Source organism: Raphanus sativus, unplaced genomic scaffold, assembly GCF_000801105.2.
Source record: "Raphanus sativus cultivar WK10039 unplaced genomic scaffold, ASM80110v3 Scaffold0736, whole genome shotgun sequence".
Classification (NCBI taxonomy): Eukaryota; Viridiplantae; Streptophyta; class Magnoliopsida; order Brassicales; family Brassicaceae; genus Raphanus; species Raphanus sativus.
The window spans coordinates 1,652-18,578 of record NW_026616052.1 but is presented as its reverse complement, the minus strand read 5'-3'; the positions used below and the strand labels follow the sequence as shown (position 1 = coordinate 18,578).

At 36.5% G+C, this 16,927-nt stretch overlaps 1 protein-coding gene and 1 non-coding gene across 3 annotated transcripts; one reads left to right on the top strand and one right to left on the bottom strand.

Moving 5' to 3' along the window:
* Nucleotides 1-289: 289 nt before the first annotated feature.
* Nucleotides 290-3,953, bottom strand: LOC108843423 (nucleobase-ascorbate transporter 3). Of its 2 annotated transcripts, XM_056997661.1 has the most exons (15): nt 3,833-3,950; nt 3,606-3,749; nt 3,078-3,175; nt 2,817-2,993; nt 2,621-2,721; nt 2,462-2,537; nt 2,324-2,383; nt 2,049-2,233; nt 1,877-1,973; nt 1,705-1,791; nt 1,569-1,627; nt 1,387-1,478; nt 1,210-1,287; nt 956-1,116; nt 290-833 (listed from the first exon to the last, which is right to left on the bottom strand). In XM_056997661.1, exons 2-15 carry the CDS (start codon nt 3,688-3,690, stop codon nt 615-617), a joined length of 1,575 nt encoding a protein of 524 aa, XP_056853641.1. In that variant the 5' UTR covers nt 3,691-3,749; nt 3,833-3,950; the 3' UTR covers nt 290-614. The 2 variants fall into 2 exon arrangements, with proteins under 2 accessions (XP_056853641.1, XP_018472115.1); XM_018616613.2 differs by having other exon boundaries at nt 3,606-3,953.
* A 7,609-nt stretch (nt 3,954-11,562) lies between these two features.
* Nucleotides 11,563-11,669, top strand: LOC130502903 (small nucleolar RNA R71). Its single transcript, XR_008940507.1, has one exon. It is a non-coding gene; the product is annotated as a small nucleolar RNA R71 (small nucleolar RNA).
* The last annotated feature ends 5,258 nt before the right edge of the window (nt 11,670-16,927 follow it).

Here is a 16,927-nt window from a genome sequence, read left to right as displayed (position 1 = left end):
ACCAAAGTTACTTTGTTCCATCTCGTCCTTTAAAAATATTGACTACCATAATTTTTATTGTGCCTGATGATTTATCCCAAAGACGGTGGTTTTATGATATAAAATCTGTTACTTCCAAACCTGAACACTATTTTGTCTGTAATTTGAAATTGTACAATGCATGCACAGAATGCGGGCCGGTACGAACCGGTCACCTAGTATACTTTAACCACATTAAATAATTTTGTAATTTTAATTTAAAGATAAATAAACATTAATAATAAATTTATAGTTTAGTTTAATAAAAATATTATTATATATTTAAATGAACCAATCTATTTATCTAAGAATTTTATAACATTTCTCGAATAATACATTAGGAATGACTCATTCCGAATGAGTACCTAATCAAATGTAATGTCAATTTAGTGATGAAAAAGGGGAGGCAAAGTGATGGTAACAGTTGTGCCAAAAAAAAAGTGATGGTAACAGAAGTAAAAGTTTGAAGCTGTCCCCATTTAAGTCTTATGTTCATTCTTACCCCTTAGAATACCCCCACCCCTCCTGCCCCACACACACCAATCGAGACTACATTACCTGCACAAACTCTTACATTTCCCAGAAAGAAGAAAGCTTCAGAGGAAGCGTGTTGGTATGTACTCGCCAACTCTAAGAGGAAAACTATAGAACTCTTCGTTCCTGCTATCTCCGTTCCTGCGCTGAAACGGCTTCCACCAAGGTATTCCTCTTTCATCGATGGCATGCCTTGCTTCCAACGTGTTATCTAGTACTGTCGCCAAAATGATCGCAACAAACGGAGCCGAAGCAAAGATCGTGTTAAGTATATCGTTGAACTGCACCACAAGTCACCAGGAGATTGCATTAAGAAGTGTAAGTATTATGTCACTTTTCAGAAAAACATCAATTCATATTTGGAGTTTTAAAATATTTGTCATTAGATCTTTAAAAAACTTACCCATCCACCGGCTGTTCTAACCGGTCCATATCCCGCTCTTGTAGTGTTGGAAATGAAGTACTGAGCGATGGAAAGACTTAAGAAGAGAGAGACACCAATAACGTACATGTTTCTCATTGAATTGGTGTCCGTAAATTGTATAAACGATATACCCACAGCCGCTGCGCCAATCACGTAACAAGAGAGTATCAGCAGTTCCTACTTTGTGAGAAAAATAGGAAGTGTAGTAGATTCATTTTACATAAGCTACTTACCAACAATTCCAAGTAGTATACAGTATACGCCGGCAAAGATCGGAAGCGGGATAGAAGCGAAGAAGGCACCAAACTTTCCTGAAGATCATAAAATACATAGGGATTTAAAACTCAAAATGAGAACTTTTTATTAACTGAACTCTATTAAAGACGATTGACTGGGATGGAAAGACTAACCAAATATGGCGAAAAATATCATGAAACCTGTTGATATCTGTACCACTCTTCTACTCCCTATTCGTGTGAGTCCAAGGAGACCGACATTTTCGCTATAAATAAGATCTTATGGCTTTAAATATCAACATGAACAGTATACTTCAATAAAAGACATGCTGAGAGGAGAGGTATTTACAACTTACACTGATGCAGTATTGCCAGAAATGGAACCAAATATTCCTTCAAGGAGTACACCAACACCCTATAAGGAAATTATGACACATTAAAAACCAATTATTTTGAACATTGGAAAATGAAAAGACTGTATGGGATTAAAACCTGCAGCCCGACACTGCGAGAGACAACATGTGCAGGAGGTGCTGTTGCTCCAGCTAGTCTAGATGCAGCAAAAAAGACTCCGGTAGACTGAAAAAGTAAGATATACATTAATTAACCATAAGAACAAGTTGTATCTTTAGAAGCTAGAAGGCCAGTAATGAATGTGTTGCACCTCTGCAGATGCGACAATCGCAGCACCGAACATTCCAAAAACATGACTCGCTCTGAATATCGGAGTCCCCCACTGGAACGGGTATGGAATGCTAATCCTGTAAAAAGAGAATTAGCAACCGACTCTAGAGATATCTGACCTTGGAAGAAAAACAAGAACATAAGAAACAAACCAAGGAGCAGCGGACATAAGAAAGGAGCGATCTGTGCGGCAACTTAGTTTTGTTGCAACGGAGACGTTGTTATAAGCGCCAGAAACAGTAAGGATAGCAGCAAAAGCCCAAATGAGTGCCAGGCAGACGAGTAAAGCATATCTTTCAAGTATCATTTGAATCCTTTTGAGAAGATGTCTAAGATACTGCAAGATGGACAGCAGTATTCATAACTAAAGATCTAAAACAATCACCATCATGTACATAGCTAAAAAGAAAGAAAAAAAAAAGGCAACTTGTTGTGAGACGATCAGCAGAATCAGCATTGGTAGACCAATTTCCACACAGTTTGCAAGCTGTAAAACCCAACATATCACATGGTAAGATAGGAAAAATTGTTAAAAGCAGATAGTATTATAAGATGGAACTATTACCAATGGGAAGCCTCTAAGGAAGAGTCCAAGGCTCGTAAGAGTAACCACCGGCACAACAATAATGGGACTAAAGATTCTGCATTGAAACAGGTATCTCAACATATTACAACTTCGATCAGCTTCTGAGCTAACAATACTCTATATTTATTTTAATATCACCTTATCAAGTTTCCCCATGCTTGACCGTATCCAATTATGATGTTGACGAATGAAGAAATGATTAGGGATCCTTGTACTGTTCTCATTGTATGCCGGAACCTCTGTAAGAACATCAAGACCCCAACAGGAATGGGAAATGGGAATGGCATATGTCAAACAAAATCAAGAAAATGAAACAGAAGTAGCGCGAAACTACCTGCTTCTCGGATGGGAACTGACCATCGTTGTAATCTCTGATGATAGACAATACAGGGAGAACGTACGCGAATGAAACTCCCATAACCGTGGGAAGCCTTGTTCCTATAAGGGTTTGTAGCAGCGTGTTTATTCCCGACATAAACAATATTGTCTGTATAACCCGCGCTTTATCTTCCTGTTTTTGTTAACAAAAAAAAAAAAAAATTCCATTTTGAGAAATAATATAGTCCCATTCAAACGCCAAATAAAGAACACATACAGCATCTCCACCCATTGGGGTCACAAGCGTGTTGGCAATCAAAACAGTAGTCCCGAGCATCACGATGTAATGCTGGAAAGCAAGTACAACCGTCTCATCTGTACGTAGAGAAAGCGAAATTGATCAAAGATAAATGAAAATGAAACAAATTCAGATTATTTAAAGAGAACGAGTAATTCTTTTATATGAAAATAAGTAATAACATACCAACCAGATAGATGTTTTATTTAATATACGATTTAAAAGCCCAAGAATAACTATATACGATTGAAATTGATTAGTATGGCTCAAGAACGATTATGCAAGAGTCTTGAACGCACAAGCTCTATATACTTGAACAGCAGAAAAAAAAAAGCATCGAATCTGATACTGAGATCTAAAAGATTAAAGACACAAGATAAAGCAAGAAAGGCAGAGGAGAGATATGGAGAGAGAGAAAAGAGTAGACTCAGGCAACTTTTGACTTATAAAGTCTTGCATCTGGATCGGAATATTCTATCAAGAAAGTAGAGAGAGAAAGAGACTAACGCCAAGAAGGGTTAGAGTGGATGCAGTACTGAAGATGGTGGAGTTGCTCCGCCGGAGGCCAAGGGCGTCCCATTGAAGTCGCCATAGATGGAACCGGCGGAGGACCGGCTGCAGCCGGTGCCGGTGGATGTTGGTGATGGTTACCTGTTTCTACCATTCTTTAATAGAATATCTCTTCTTTTTTAGGAATCTACCTTTGTAGTTTTTTTTTTTTGATAAAGATCTACCTTTGTAGTTGCAGAAAGTTTTCCAAATAAAACCGACAAGGAGAAGATGATAAAAAGAAGTTCGAAGCAGAAAAGCGAATCTCGAGACAGAATTAATAAGACGAAGAAAATAAAGTCCTTGTTTGCTTTGTGGGAGAGGGAACAGAGTAAATATATATTTTTGTTTTAGATACTCCCTCCGTTTCTCAAAGAGTGTCGTTGTGACATTTTTCACATAGATTAAGAAAGTTGTTGAAATATATGTAAATTATAATTAATTATACCTCTTTGACCAATAGTATTTTAGATAAATAAAATTTATTTATAAAATCAATGCAGTTTGCAATTAATTTTCAGCTGAAAGTTAGTATAATTTACATTGGAATTGTAAAATGACACTCTTTGTGTAACAAGAAAATGAGTTTAGAATAACACTTATTATGAAACAGATGGAGTATAATGTAAAATTCATTGTAGAATAAAGTATTAACTCCCTGTTAGTTGTAAGTTTGAGTTTAAATTATTTATTTTGAACTGTACTTACTCATCATTAAGGCGAATAATGATATTTCCTTTGTCCTCCTCTTCTTGTCTTTTCCAGGATTCTCTATGGTATTTGACTGGATAAAATTTATGAAAAAATCTTATAAAGAACTCTCAAAATAGCATTCAATCAATAACATTTTAAATCTTTAGCTTTTTCATTATCACTTTAAACTTCCAATTTGAATCTTTATTGTAAAAAAATTTCAACTTGGCTTGCTTGTTCATCAAGCTGGAAAAATAATCAGTACTATTCACTTATGGGTAAAAAATAATGATATGGTTGTTTTCTAATAAAATAACTAAATAAACAAAACCAGAAAATAAAACAAAAATTATAAATAGATATTATTTTCAAAGAATCGTTATATTTTTTAGAAAAATAATTGTTTTAGAACTATAAATATTCAAATAATTTCTATAAATAGTCTAAAATTTAAAAGTACAAATTTGAAAAAAACAAATCAAGTAAAATTTTATAATACTAAAAAAGAAAAATTCAAAATTTAAAAAACTAAATTGTCTAAAATTAAATGATTGAATTTAAAAAAAATTAAGAGAATTGTTAAACTTATAATAATACTGAAAAGAAAAACTCAGTCCTTAAGAAATTTTAAGTTTAAAAAAAAAACAATTCAAGTAATAATTTATTATAAATTTAAAAAAATTATCACTTGAATTTCTTAACAATTTAAAATTTCTTAAGGTTTGGTTTTTTTCTTTTTGAGTATTATAAATTTAACAATCTTACTAGATTTCTTTTTCAAATTTGTTTTTTATTTTAGACAATTTATAAATTTATTTGAATGTTTTTATTTTTAAAACACTTTTAAAAGTTACAATTATTCTTAAATATTTAATTTTCTTTTTTATTTAATTTTCTAATTTTATTTTTATTTTTTTTAAATTTACACATCATCATTTTTTATACGTAAATGAACAGTTACACATCACAAGTAAGCCAAATTGAATATTTTCTGTGATAAAGATGTCAGGTTAAATGTTTTAAGTGTCAGTGAAAAAGTCGGAGGTTTAAAATATCAGTAATTACAACTTTAAAAGTTTTTATGTGATTTTCCCTTGAATTTATTGAGTAAACTTTTGAAATCATTTTATTTGAATTTATTTTACTAATCAATTTGAATATATCAAAAGTATCTTCTTTAGCTAGTTTCAGCTCAATACATATATATCCAACTGAAATAAATAAAACGTCAGTTGGAAATTAAAAATTACATGTTCTTCTTTTTTGGGGATGTGCTAAAACCAACCCAAATATTGATTACAATCGTAAAAGTAGTATCATATTTAATCACATGCAAAATCAACCTAAAGATGTGCTGAGTTTTTGATGTTAGGAGTTTTGAGGCTCCTAAATCAAATGATAGTATAGTGGTAGTAAGTTGTCGAACCAGTTCTGAGGGACTCAAAGCAGTGAGAATGCAAGTATTTGCCTAATCTAAGTGCAGCCAGTGATTTGATGATTTCTAAACTAATGATTAAAGCTAAAGCAAAGCAATAAAAAATGATATTTTTAAGCTATTGGAAAGGAGAACTCATGGGTATAGGGATTTAGACCTTGGGTGATCAGGTTTCGAACTAAGGAATGTAAATGATAAATCAAACTATCAACCTTAAGCCTAGACACAATTCTAAGCAAGCTCTATGTCTAGATGAATGCTCATTTGCTAACATGTCTCAAACATCAAATGTCTTTGGTTGAATAACATGCAAGCAATCATTACTAACAAGTCTATTAGCTATCTTAGCATCTTTAACAACAAATATCTTTGGCAAAGTACACTAAGAGCCTAGGAGAGTTGACTCAGTCATTTCATCAAACACCTTTTGGGTGGGAAATACCTAGAGATCACCTTTTGAGTGGCCTACTCAAATGATGCATTAAGATCACTCTACTAGCAAGGAACAAGTATGATCTACACTTAAAACATCCTAGAACTAGCCTAATCACCCTTAATCACCCTAACCCATGAATCCAAAAGGTGATTACTCACTAATCTCCATGATTCCTCTTAAACCCATGGTGGATTTCAGATGAATCATAGAGAACTAGAAGAGAAAATCACAAGAACACAAGAACAATCAAATTCAAAAGAGAACTTTTCTTGAGAGAGTTTTGTGTTCTTCAATAGATAAAAGATAATCTGCCAATGGTGGCTACAAAGAATACTTAAACATTAGGTTTTTCAGTGCAAAAACGTGCACAATAAATTGCAAAAAGGTCCTTGAAAATAATAAAAATCGTGCACTGATAACGCGGAGCGACCTCGGCCAGTCGCTCCGAGAGGTCGCTCTGGGCTCGGGAGCGACCTCGGGTGGTCGCTGCGAGGGGTCGCTCCGGAGGCATTTTCTTCGTCTTCGAGCCGTGTAAAGCCGAGCGACTTGGAGTGGTCGCTCCAGCTTTGGTCGTCAAGGTCGCTCCGGCTGGAGCGAGGTCTCACAGCGACCTCTGCAGGTCGCTCCAGGCTCCTCTCGTCCAATCATCATCCTTTTCACATCTTTTGAGCTCCAAGTGCATCCAAATGTCTCCAATAACCTCACTTGGCACTCCAGTACCTAATAAAGACTTATGCATGCAAAATGCAACCTAAATATGTCTAAATCCTATTCTATATGATGAAAATGCTTATGAATGAATGGTTAAAACAATGCAAATATGCAAGACATCAACTCCCCCACACTAGTCCTTTACTTGTCCACAAGTAAACTTTCAAGAACCAAGGAGAAAAAGTTTGAAAATGGGGACTCATAACCAAAAGAAACTCTTCTTAGTTCTCAACCTAACAACCTTGCATAATCATACCAAATAGCAAGAGCAAAGATTTTATCCATCTCTAACTTCTCTAAGCCTATCTTAGCTCCTTTGATCTCTACACTCATTAACCATGCATCTACAAACCACAAATCCACAACTCTCTAACATTTATGAAGCAAACTCAATAGACATCTCACAAATGGTCAACTGGTCCAAGTCATTTGGTTTGGTAAGACAAAGGCTTTAATGCAAGTGAAATCAGAGGTTCAAAATAATCTTTTAAGGTGGTTTACTCTCAAAACACAGTAGCTTTGACATTACACATAACATATCTAAGAAAGAGATCAACTCATGCATACAATGCTCAATCTCCATTGTTCTACCCTTTCCCAAACATACAAGATATTTAATTATTCCTCAATGTCAAACCCAACTCACATCTCTCACCAAAAGATCCCAAGAACATTCTTCACATCAGACTCTTTCTTTTTGAAATCAATAAAGGATTTTTCACAATTTTAAAACAAATCTTAGCTCCTAACAACTTTGTTAGCCCCCTTTTTCATTCCCTTTTTTTTTTCTTTTTTTTATTATTATTTTTTTTTATATATTTGGGGGCCAAGACTTTTCACAATAAGAGCTAGATACTTCTCCACTTATCCCATAAAGACTAATCATTTAAGCACAAAGAGTCAAATCTTTCATAATCCCAAATCACAATCACAACACTCACCCCCTTCCTATAGCTAGACAATAGAGTGACTAATCTAGCAAGAATGGAGACTAAGCATTGTCGTTCCCAATACTCTCAACATTATGCACATGTAAAGCTTTCCAAGAGGCTCACTCAACAAATAATGATGGTTTAAAAAGGAGGTATGGGTTTTGGGAGTGGAGTACCACTTGAGTTTGTCAAAAAGATTGGTAAAACAGATGGGACAACTCAAGTGTGTATATCCATGACTTAGTACACAAGGGACCATATGCAAGAGACATTAAAACAGGAACTTGCTTCAAAGAGAGAGTATCAACAGTCAAATGAGTTTCAAGAGGAGCATTCAAGGCGCGAAGTTTACAAGCTTTCCAAAGGGTGCTCAAGCTACTTGTCATGATTACAAAGGTCAACAAATTCAGTACTTAGCATGAGCTCTTTACAAGGTTGAAATCCCCCTAATGCATGAATGCAACCTATATGCTTCTAGACTCAATCCTAAAAATGCAAATGATGCAACTAAATGATTATTTTTGTGTTTTTCAAATTTTTTATTTTTTGGATTTTTCTATGCAAATAAGAATGTAATATGCAATGCATGAGACTCAAAATCATGAAAACAAACATGATCAAATACTTGGTACCTCCCCCACACTTAAATCACACAGTCTCTGTGTGAGTGAGGTACCCAATGGAAATGCGAATTACAAGAAAAGTGGGATAGTGGGATTGTGTGTTACATTCCGTGGAGCGAGGTGTGACGTCGCTGCGACAGGTCGCTCCCAGCTGGAGCGACTTCGGTATGTCGCTGTGAGAAGATCGCTCTGAGGTCGGTTTCTGTGTTCCACTCGCGTGTGATGCGAGCGACCTCAGCATCTCGCTCTGGACATGTCGCTCCCAGGTGGAGCGACCTAGAGGTGTCGCTGCGATGAGATCGCTCTGGTGTCCGACTTTATGCTCAATACCTGCACACAACTTCACTTTCCCATTGTTTTATGCAATAGAATGAAAATGCAAATACTAATGCAATATATACAAGGATACTCATGGGACTTCCTCCCAAGTGAGCTTGTTTTAAGTCTCTAGCTTGACTTTGCCTCCTTTGGATCAGGCTGGATTAGGTGCAGAGAGTGGAGTTGACACCCCATCTTCCTCAGGTGGTAGCTCATCAAATTGATCATCAGCAGGAGGAGGATTCATCTCTTCAATGGTGAAGGCTTGTCCAAATACAGTGGGGTTCCTCATCTTCTCCTTGATTTCAAAGTGGAGGATGTTCTCCTTGCCCAAATGGAGGTCAATCTTCCCTTCTTTCACATTCAAAATAGCCCCTGCTGTAGCTAAGAATGGCCTTCCAAGAATCAATGGGTCTTGAGCCTCCTCACCCATTTCAAGCACCACAAAATCTGTAGGTATCTCATACCTTCCAATCTTCACAGGGAGGTTCTCTAGAATGCCCACAGGGTACTTCACTGATCGATCAGCCAAAACCAGAGAGAGCCTACACTTCTTGTATTGAGTGAAGCCAAGCTTCTTTGCCACAGACAAAGGCATCAAGCTGACACTAGCTCCCAAATCGCAGAGACATTTCTCAAATACCATAGGTCCAAGAGCACAAGGTAGTGTGAAGCATCCTGGATCCTCTAGCTTCTCTGGAGCATCAAGCCTCTGAATGATGGCATTGCACTCATGACTTAGAACCATCATGCCTTCCATCTCCTTCTTCTTAGCAGCTACATCATCTTTCAGGAACTTGCTGTATTGAGGAATAAGCATGAAAGCATCAATGATGGGCATTGTAACCTGAGCTTCACTCATCTGCTTCTCAACAAAGCCTTGTACTTCTGTAGCAGCTGCTTCTTGAATCTACCAGGGAATGGAAGCTTGGGTTCATAAGAGGAGGGACAGGAGAGCTCTCACTTGCTGGAGCAGCAGATTCACCATCTTTTGTTGTTTTCTTCTCTTCTCCAACCTTTCCTTTACCCTTGGCTTTCACAATCTTCTCCAAGATCTCAGCATCTGTCTTCTCATCAACAATGACCACTTCTGTAACATCCCGAGTTGTGATATGTGAAAAGGCTTAAGAGAATTGATTTGGCTACCTATATCACCAAAATTGACTTACCTTTTCCGTCACACATCTGTTTAGAATTCCAGAGTTAAGCGTGCTTGGGCTGGAGTAGTGAAAGGATGGGTGACCTATCGGGAAGTGATTCGCGATACCGTGTGAGTGAGGCCAAAGCACGGGGAAAGGTCATGTGGTGATTGCAGGGTCAGTAAACGATGATTTCGAGCCTTGGAAAATTAACGATCGACCGTCGTATGGGATGGGGCCCACGGGCCGAGAGAGCGGGCGTGGGTGGCCCATTAGCCATGGGCGGGTCGGGGCGTTACAAGTGGTATCAGAGCTGGTTAGCTGTCTCAGTTCTGACATGAGAGGCGTCTTGAGACATGTCGTGGAGCGCAACGAGGACGTTGCGTTCTTTGAGAGGGGGTGAATTGTAACATCCCGAGTTGTGATATGTGAAAAGGCTTAAGAGAATTGATTTGGCTACCTATATCACCAAAGTTGACTTACCTTTTCCGTCACACATCTGTTTAGAACTCCAGAGTTAAGCGTGCTTGGGCTGGAGTAGTGAAAGGATGGGTGACGTATCGGGAAGTGATTCGCGATACCGTGTGAGTGAGGCCAAAGCACGGGGAAAGGTCATGTGGTGATTGCAGGATCAGTAAACGATGATTTCGAGCCTTGGAAAATTAACGATCGACCGTCGTATGGGATGGGGCCCACGGGCCGAGAGAGCGGGCGTGGGTGGCCCATTAGCCATGGGGGGGTCGGGGCGTTACAACTTCATCATCCAGATTGATGGCCACCTCCTCACCTTGTTTCTCAGCATCCTTGGTGAGGGTTACAGGAGTCAACTGTTTACCACTCCTAAGTGTGACAACTTTTGCTTCTTTGGGGTTTTGATCGACTTTCCAGGTAGAGATCCTTGCTGGCGGTTCTGGTGGGAGCTTATGGAAGCAAACTGATTCTCCAAATTCTTGACAGAAGAAGCAAGGTTGGAGAATTTGTTGTTGAGCTCATTGTAGCTTCCATCGATCTTGGAGTGGAGATTCTTCAGTTCATAGCCAACATGCTTCTCACTTCTAGTCTGAGACTCCAAGATCTGTTTCAGCAAGGCATCAGTGCTGCTCTCTTGAGGAGCAGAAGAGCTAGGAGAAGAGTTTTGCTGAGGCTGATAGTTGCTCTGCTGGTTGTTTCGAGGCTGATAACCATTCTGCTGGTTGTTTGAATAGGGCTTCTGTTGGTAGTTGTTGTACTGAAAGTTGGGTTCCTTCTTGTACCAGCTACCATTGCTGTTGATGAAACACAATTCTTCTTGCCCTTCCAAACCATCAACCTCATTGACAGTAGGAGGTATCTCCTGTTGTGGGTTACCAACAAAGTTCACCTGCGCTTGTGTGGCCTTATCAGCAATGAGTTTGTCAATCTTCTCCTGAAGAGCCTTTATCTCATTCCTTGTTTGCTTGTCATCACCTCTATTGCTTCTGTCATGGTCTCCACTGTAGACTGCATCACTCTTAACCATGTTGTCAACCAGAGCCTCTGCCTCTTCCTCAGTTCTCCCCAAAAAGAACCCATTGCTAGCTGTATCCAGTCTGGCTCTGTACTTAGGAAGAGCACCTCTGTAGAATGTGCTCAGCAAGCTCTCCTTAGAGAATCCATGGTGTGGGCACTGAGCTTGGTAACCATTGAATCTCTCCCAATCTTCACTGAATCCTTCCAAGTTCTTCTGTTGGAAGCTGGAGATCTCATTCCTCAACTTAGCAGTTCTTGAGGTAGAGAAGAACTTCTCCAAGAATGCCCTTTTGCAGTCTTCCCAAGTGGTGATGGAGTCACTTGGTAGAGACTTCTCCCATTGACGTGCCTTGTCCCCCAAAGAGAAAGGGAATAGCTTGAGCTTTAAGACATCATCTGACACACCATTAGTCTTTGACATACCACAGTAGCTGTCAAACTTATCCAAGTGATCAAATGGGTCCTCCACAGCCAGACCATGATACTTGTTGTTCTCTATGCAGTTTAGCAGTCCTGACTTGATCTCAAATTGTTAGCAGCCACAGCTGGTGCTCGGATTCCAAGTCTAGGACCATGGATGTTGGGGCAATCATAAGTGCCAATGGGGCGAGCTGGTCGCTGTTGGGGCCCTTGTGGAGCATTGTTTACTCCATTGGGGTTCAGAGGATTTTGTGGATCAGCCATCTCAGCTTCCTGTGTCTGCAGTAAAGCTTGTTGCTCTTCTTCTCTTCTTTTTCTAGCACACTCTCTCTCTAAAGCTCTGATTTCTGCGGCTCTTGGAACAAGGTTTGATGTACCCTTGCTCCTCAAGTTCATACACCTGAAAATCACAAAGAGTGAAGAGAGAATCAGTAACTTACAAAAATAAAAATGACTTAGTCTCAAGCAAATGACTAAATCTCAATGTTCAAATTAAACTCAGAATTTGGCAACGGCGCCAATTTGATGTTAGGAGTTTGAGGCTCCTAAATCAAATGATAGTATAGTGGTAGTAAGTTGTCGAACCAGTTCTGAGGGACTCAAAGCAGTGAGAATGCAAGTATTTGCCTAATCTAAGTGCAGCCAGTGATTTGATGATTTCTAAACTAATGATTAAAGCTAAAGCAAAACAATAAAAATGATACTTTTAAGCTATTGGAAAAGAGAACTCATGGGTATAGGGATTTAGACCTTGGGTGATCAGGTTTCGAACTAAGGAATGTAAATGATAAATCAAACTATCAACCTTAAGCCTAGACACAATTCTAAGCAAGCTCTATGTCTAGATGAATGCTCATTTGCTAACATGTCTCAAACATCAAATGTCTTTGGTTGAATAACATGCAAGCAATCATTACTAACAAGTCTATTAGCTATCTTAGCATCTTTAACAACAAATATCTTTGGCAAAGTACACTAAGAGCCTAGGAGAGTTGACTCAGGCATTTCATCAAACACCTTTTGGGTGGGAAATACCTAGAGATCACCTTTTGAGTGGCCTACTCAAATGATGCATTAAGATCACTCTACTAGCAAGGAACAAGTATGATCTACACCTAAAACATCCTAGAACTAGCCTAATCACCCTTAATCACCCTAACCCATGAATCCAAAAGGTGATTACTCACTAATCTTCATGATTCCTCTTAAACCCATGGTGGATTTCAGATGAATCATAGAGAACTAGAAGAGAAAATCACAAGAACACAAGAACAATCAAATCCAAAAGAGAACTTTTCTTGAGAGAGTTTTGTGTTCTTCAATAGATAAAAGATAATCTGCCAATGGTGGCTACAAAGAATACTTAAACATTAGGTTTTTCAGTGCAAAAACGTGCACAATAAATTGCAAAAAGGTCCTTGAAAATAATAAAAATCGTGCATTGATAACGCGGAGCGACCTCGGCCAGTCGCTCCGAGAGGTCGCTCTGGGCTCGGGAGCGACCTCGGTCGCTGAGGGGTCGCTCCGGAGGCATTTTCTTCGTCTTCGAGCCGTGTAAAGCCGAGCGACTTGGAGTGGTCGCTCCAGCTTTGGTCGTCAAGGTCGCTCCGGCTGGAGCGAGTTCTCACAGCGACCTCTGCAGGTCGCTCCAGGCTCCTCTCGTCCAATCATCATCCTTTTCACATCTTTTGAGCTCCAAGTGCATCCAAATGTCTCCAATAACCTCACTTGGCACTCTAGTACCTAATAAAGACTTATGCATGCAAAATGCAACCTAAACATGTCTAAATCCTATTCTATATGATGAAAATGCTTATGAATGAATGGTTAAAACAATGCAAATATGCAAGACATCAGTTTTTATGACCAAACAAAAATCAGAATGTTATATTATTGTTCCGTCATTTGTAAGTCTACACATAACAAAAAGATGTTTACATATCTATAGACCTCTTACACAATAGACTTAACAAAGAAATTTATATATATGTGGACCTCTTACATTGTCTATTATGTAGATTTATTTTGTAGTCTACATTGTGATTTGATCTAATTAACTATTTTTAAAAAAATGTATAAAAATATTTTTTTTGTGAAATTATAAATTAATCATCAATGTCAGGATTAATATGAAGTTTATAAACTAAAATTATATATAATTGAACAATTTAAAAGAATATATGTTGATTTGGTAACCATGTGTTTGACAATGTTTATGGTTTAGTAACAAAAGGTTCTAATATTATGACCAAACAAAAATCAGAATGTTATATTATGCTTCCGTCATTTGTAAGTCTATACATAACAAAAAAATGTTTACATATCTATAGACCTCTTACACAATAGACGTAACAGTAACAATGAAAGTTTACATATCTGTGGACCTCTTACACAGTCTATTATGTAGATTTATTTTGTAGTCTACATTGTGATTTGATCAAATATAGCTCATTATTAAAAAATGTATAGAAATATTTTTTGTGAAATTATTAATTAATCAACAATGTCAGGATTAATATGAAGTTTATAAACTAAAACTATATATAATTGCACAATTTAAAAGAATATATGTTATTTGGTAACCATGTGTTTGACAATGTTTATGGTTTAGTAACAAAATGTTACAATTAAATCTACTTGAATTAGTGTTTACATAGAAATTATTATTTTAAATTAAATTAAGTTTTGTATGAACAAAAATGTGAAATTATATATTATAATTATTTGACAAAGAAAGAAAGAAATTTAGTAACTCATATATAAATTACTAAAACAAAAAGGAAATAGAGAAATAAAAATATGTGTAAACTAACGAAAAAGTATACTCTCATCAAATTTAACCTAACCGGATTCACCCAACTAAATTCTAATCTTATCCAGTTTAAACCAAACCTTATCGTTGCAGACTGGCAAAAAGTCTTACTTAGTAGACTTACAATAAAATCTACTCCAAATTTTCAATTTTAGTAGACTTCAAAAGAAGTCTACACTATCATAAATTTTAACCTAATTACAATTTTTTCTCTCCATATATAAATGAAATTACACAATCTCTCTCTAAATAGTTGCACAAGTTCTAAAGACTTCTCTCTAAAATTCTCTCCTTTTCTCTAGAAATCTATCCCTTCTGTCTAAATCTCTCTCATTTCTCTCTAAATTCTTTGAATGTAAAATGAACTTTGTGTCTAGTTTGTTAATTTTTATCATGTATTTCTCACAGGTATTTGTGTTTGTGTGTCATTCATGGTTAATTCCTCTCTCTTTTTTAATATCTATAGATGAAAAGTGTATTTTTATGTTATATTCAAATAAAGTTATAGATTCAAACTCTATGTATTTACTTTGCTAGTATTTTATTTTATAAATTCTGTTTTTAAAGTTTTTCACACTTTCAAATGTACTATTTTTCACATTTCAAATGTACATATTTTTCAGATCAGAAAAATTATCTCATATAGTAGACTTCATTGGAAGTCTACAAAAATAGGGGTGACTTTAATTTTTTTTATTATGTTTTTCTCATTATTTTATCTTTATTTTACAGGTATTTTTCGTTGTTTTTTTTTCTCTTTCCTAAAAATATAAGATTTACATTTCTAAATTTTAAATGAGTATTTTTATTTATATTTAATAAAGTTACATATTCACAACTCTATGTATTTACTTTTCTACTATTTTATCTTATACATTATATTTTCTAAAGTTTTCAAAATTTAAAAAATATTTTTATATTTTCAAATGTACAAATTGTTTTCAACTGAACCAGAACGAGTTTGGATCTCTTATAAATAGTTTTAGCCTCTGAAAATCCTAATGTATCTCATTTTCTCTCTAAACTTTATCTCATTTTGTAAAAAGCTTGAACCTTTTGATTATCTAAGGAATTTTCTTCATCTTAAATCTTGTTTCTCTTTCTCATAAACATGATTAGCCTTGAATCTCACATAGATTTAAGGTTTTTCATGGAGATTAGAGGGTAGACACATTTTGGATTCATGGGTTTAGGGTGATTAGGGTGTCTAAGTGAAGATCTAGGATGTTTAGTGTTAGATCTATTTCTTTCTTTGCTTGTTGAGGGTTCTTAATGCTATTTTGGTCTTGATCATACTAAAATAGATCCCTAGGCATTTCATCTCCGGAAGGTGTTTGATGAAATGCATGAACCAACTCTTCAATGCTTTTAACACCTTTGCGAAAGGAATTTGTTGTTAAAAGTGTTAAGATTGCTATCAGACTTGATATAATAATTGCTTTAGTAACATTCAACCAAAGGAATTTGATGCTTGAGTTGCTTTAGTAAATAAACATTCATCTAGGCATAAAGCTTGTTTAGTGTTGTGTCTAGGCATAAGGAAAGTGTTGATTTGATAGTTTGCCACTCTAGCTTGGATCTTAGTAACCCAAAATAAAGTCCCTAATCCCATGGATCCACCTTAGCATTTGATTGAGTTCTTGAACTAGTTTCTAGATTGAATTTGAGATCACCTTGTTCATATTAGTAGGTTCTTAGATTGTCACTCATCATCCATCTTCTTGTTTGCTTAGATTAGAGAGTTTGTGTATTCTTGGTGCTATAGATCTCTAGTTCTCTGTGGTTCAACAACTTTTCTATACTATCATTTGACTTGGGAACCTTGAAAACTTCCATTATCATTCACGTGGATTTTACGAGGAATATGGTTTCCACGTAAAAAACACGCTAAGTCTACGTGATTTTTACGACGAAATATATTATGTGAATTTGGCGAAATTTTTCGAGTCTACCTAATTTTTAGTTGAACATGTTTTGTTTCAGCTAAGTACCTATATTTTCCTCGTAAATTCCTAGTAAAATCTCATCTACCAGTTTTCGAAAATTTCCTATAAATATGTCGTTCTTGTTTCATTTGAACCCAAAAGAAAAAAAACTAAAAACGTGAAAGAAAAAAATGTCGGATGATGGAATATTCTCGAGTTCCGGAAGTGGATGTTATATTCATAGAGATGTTAACAGAAATAGTGACGAAAAAATATCTCGAAGGGCTGGAGACATTTATGCATCAAGCAGATTCACACCGCTCGCCAACAAAACCGTAAGATGTGTTT

Bases quoted from the DNA above. Each gene is read 5' to 3' on its own strand.
- LOC108843423 (XM_018616613.2), bottom strand. From the start codon at position 3,762: ATGGTAGAAACAGGTAACCATCACCAACATCCACCGGCACCGGCTGCA. The intron at 1,792-1,876 runs GTGCAACACATT...TTACTTTTTCAG, and splicing joins CGATTGTCGCATCTGCAGAG to TCTACCGGAGTCTTTTTTGC. The intron at 834-955 runs GTAAGTTTTTTA...CTTGTGGTGCAG, and splicing joins TTAGAACAGCCGGTGGATGG to TTCAACGATATACTTAACAC.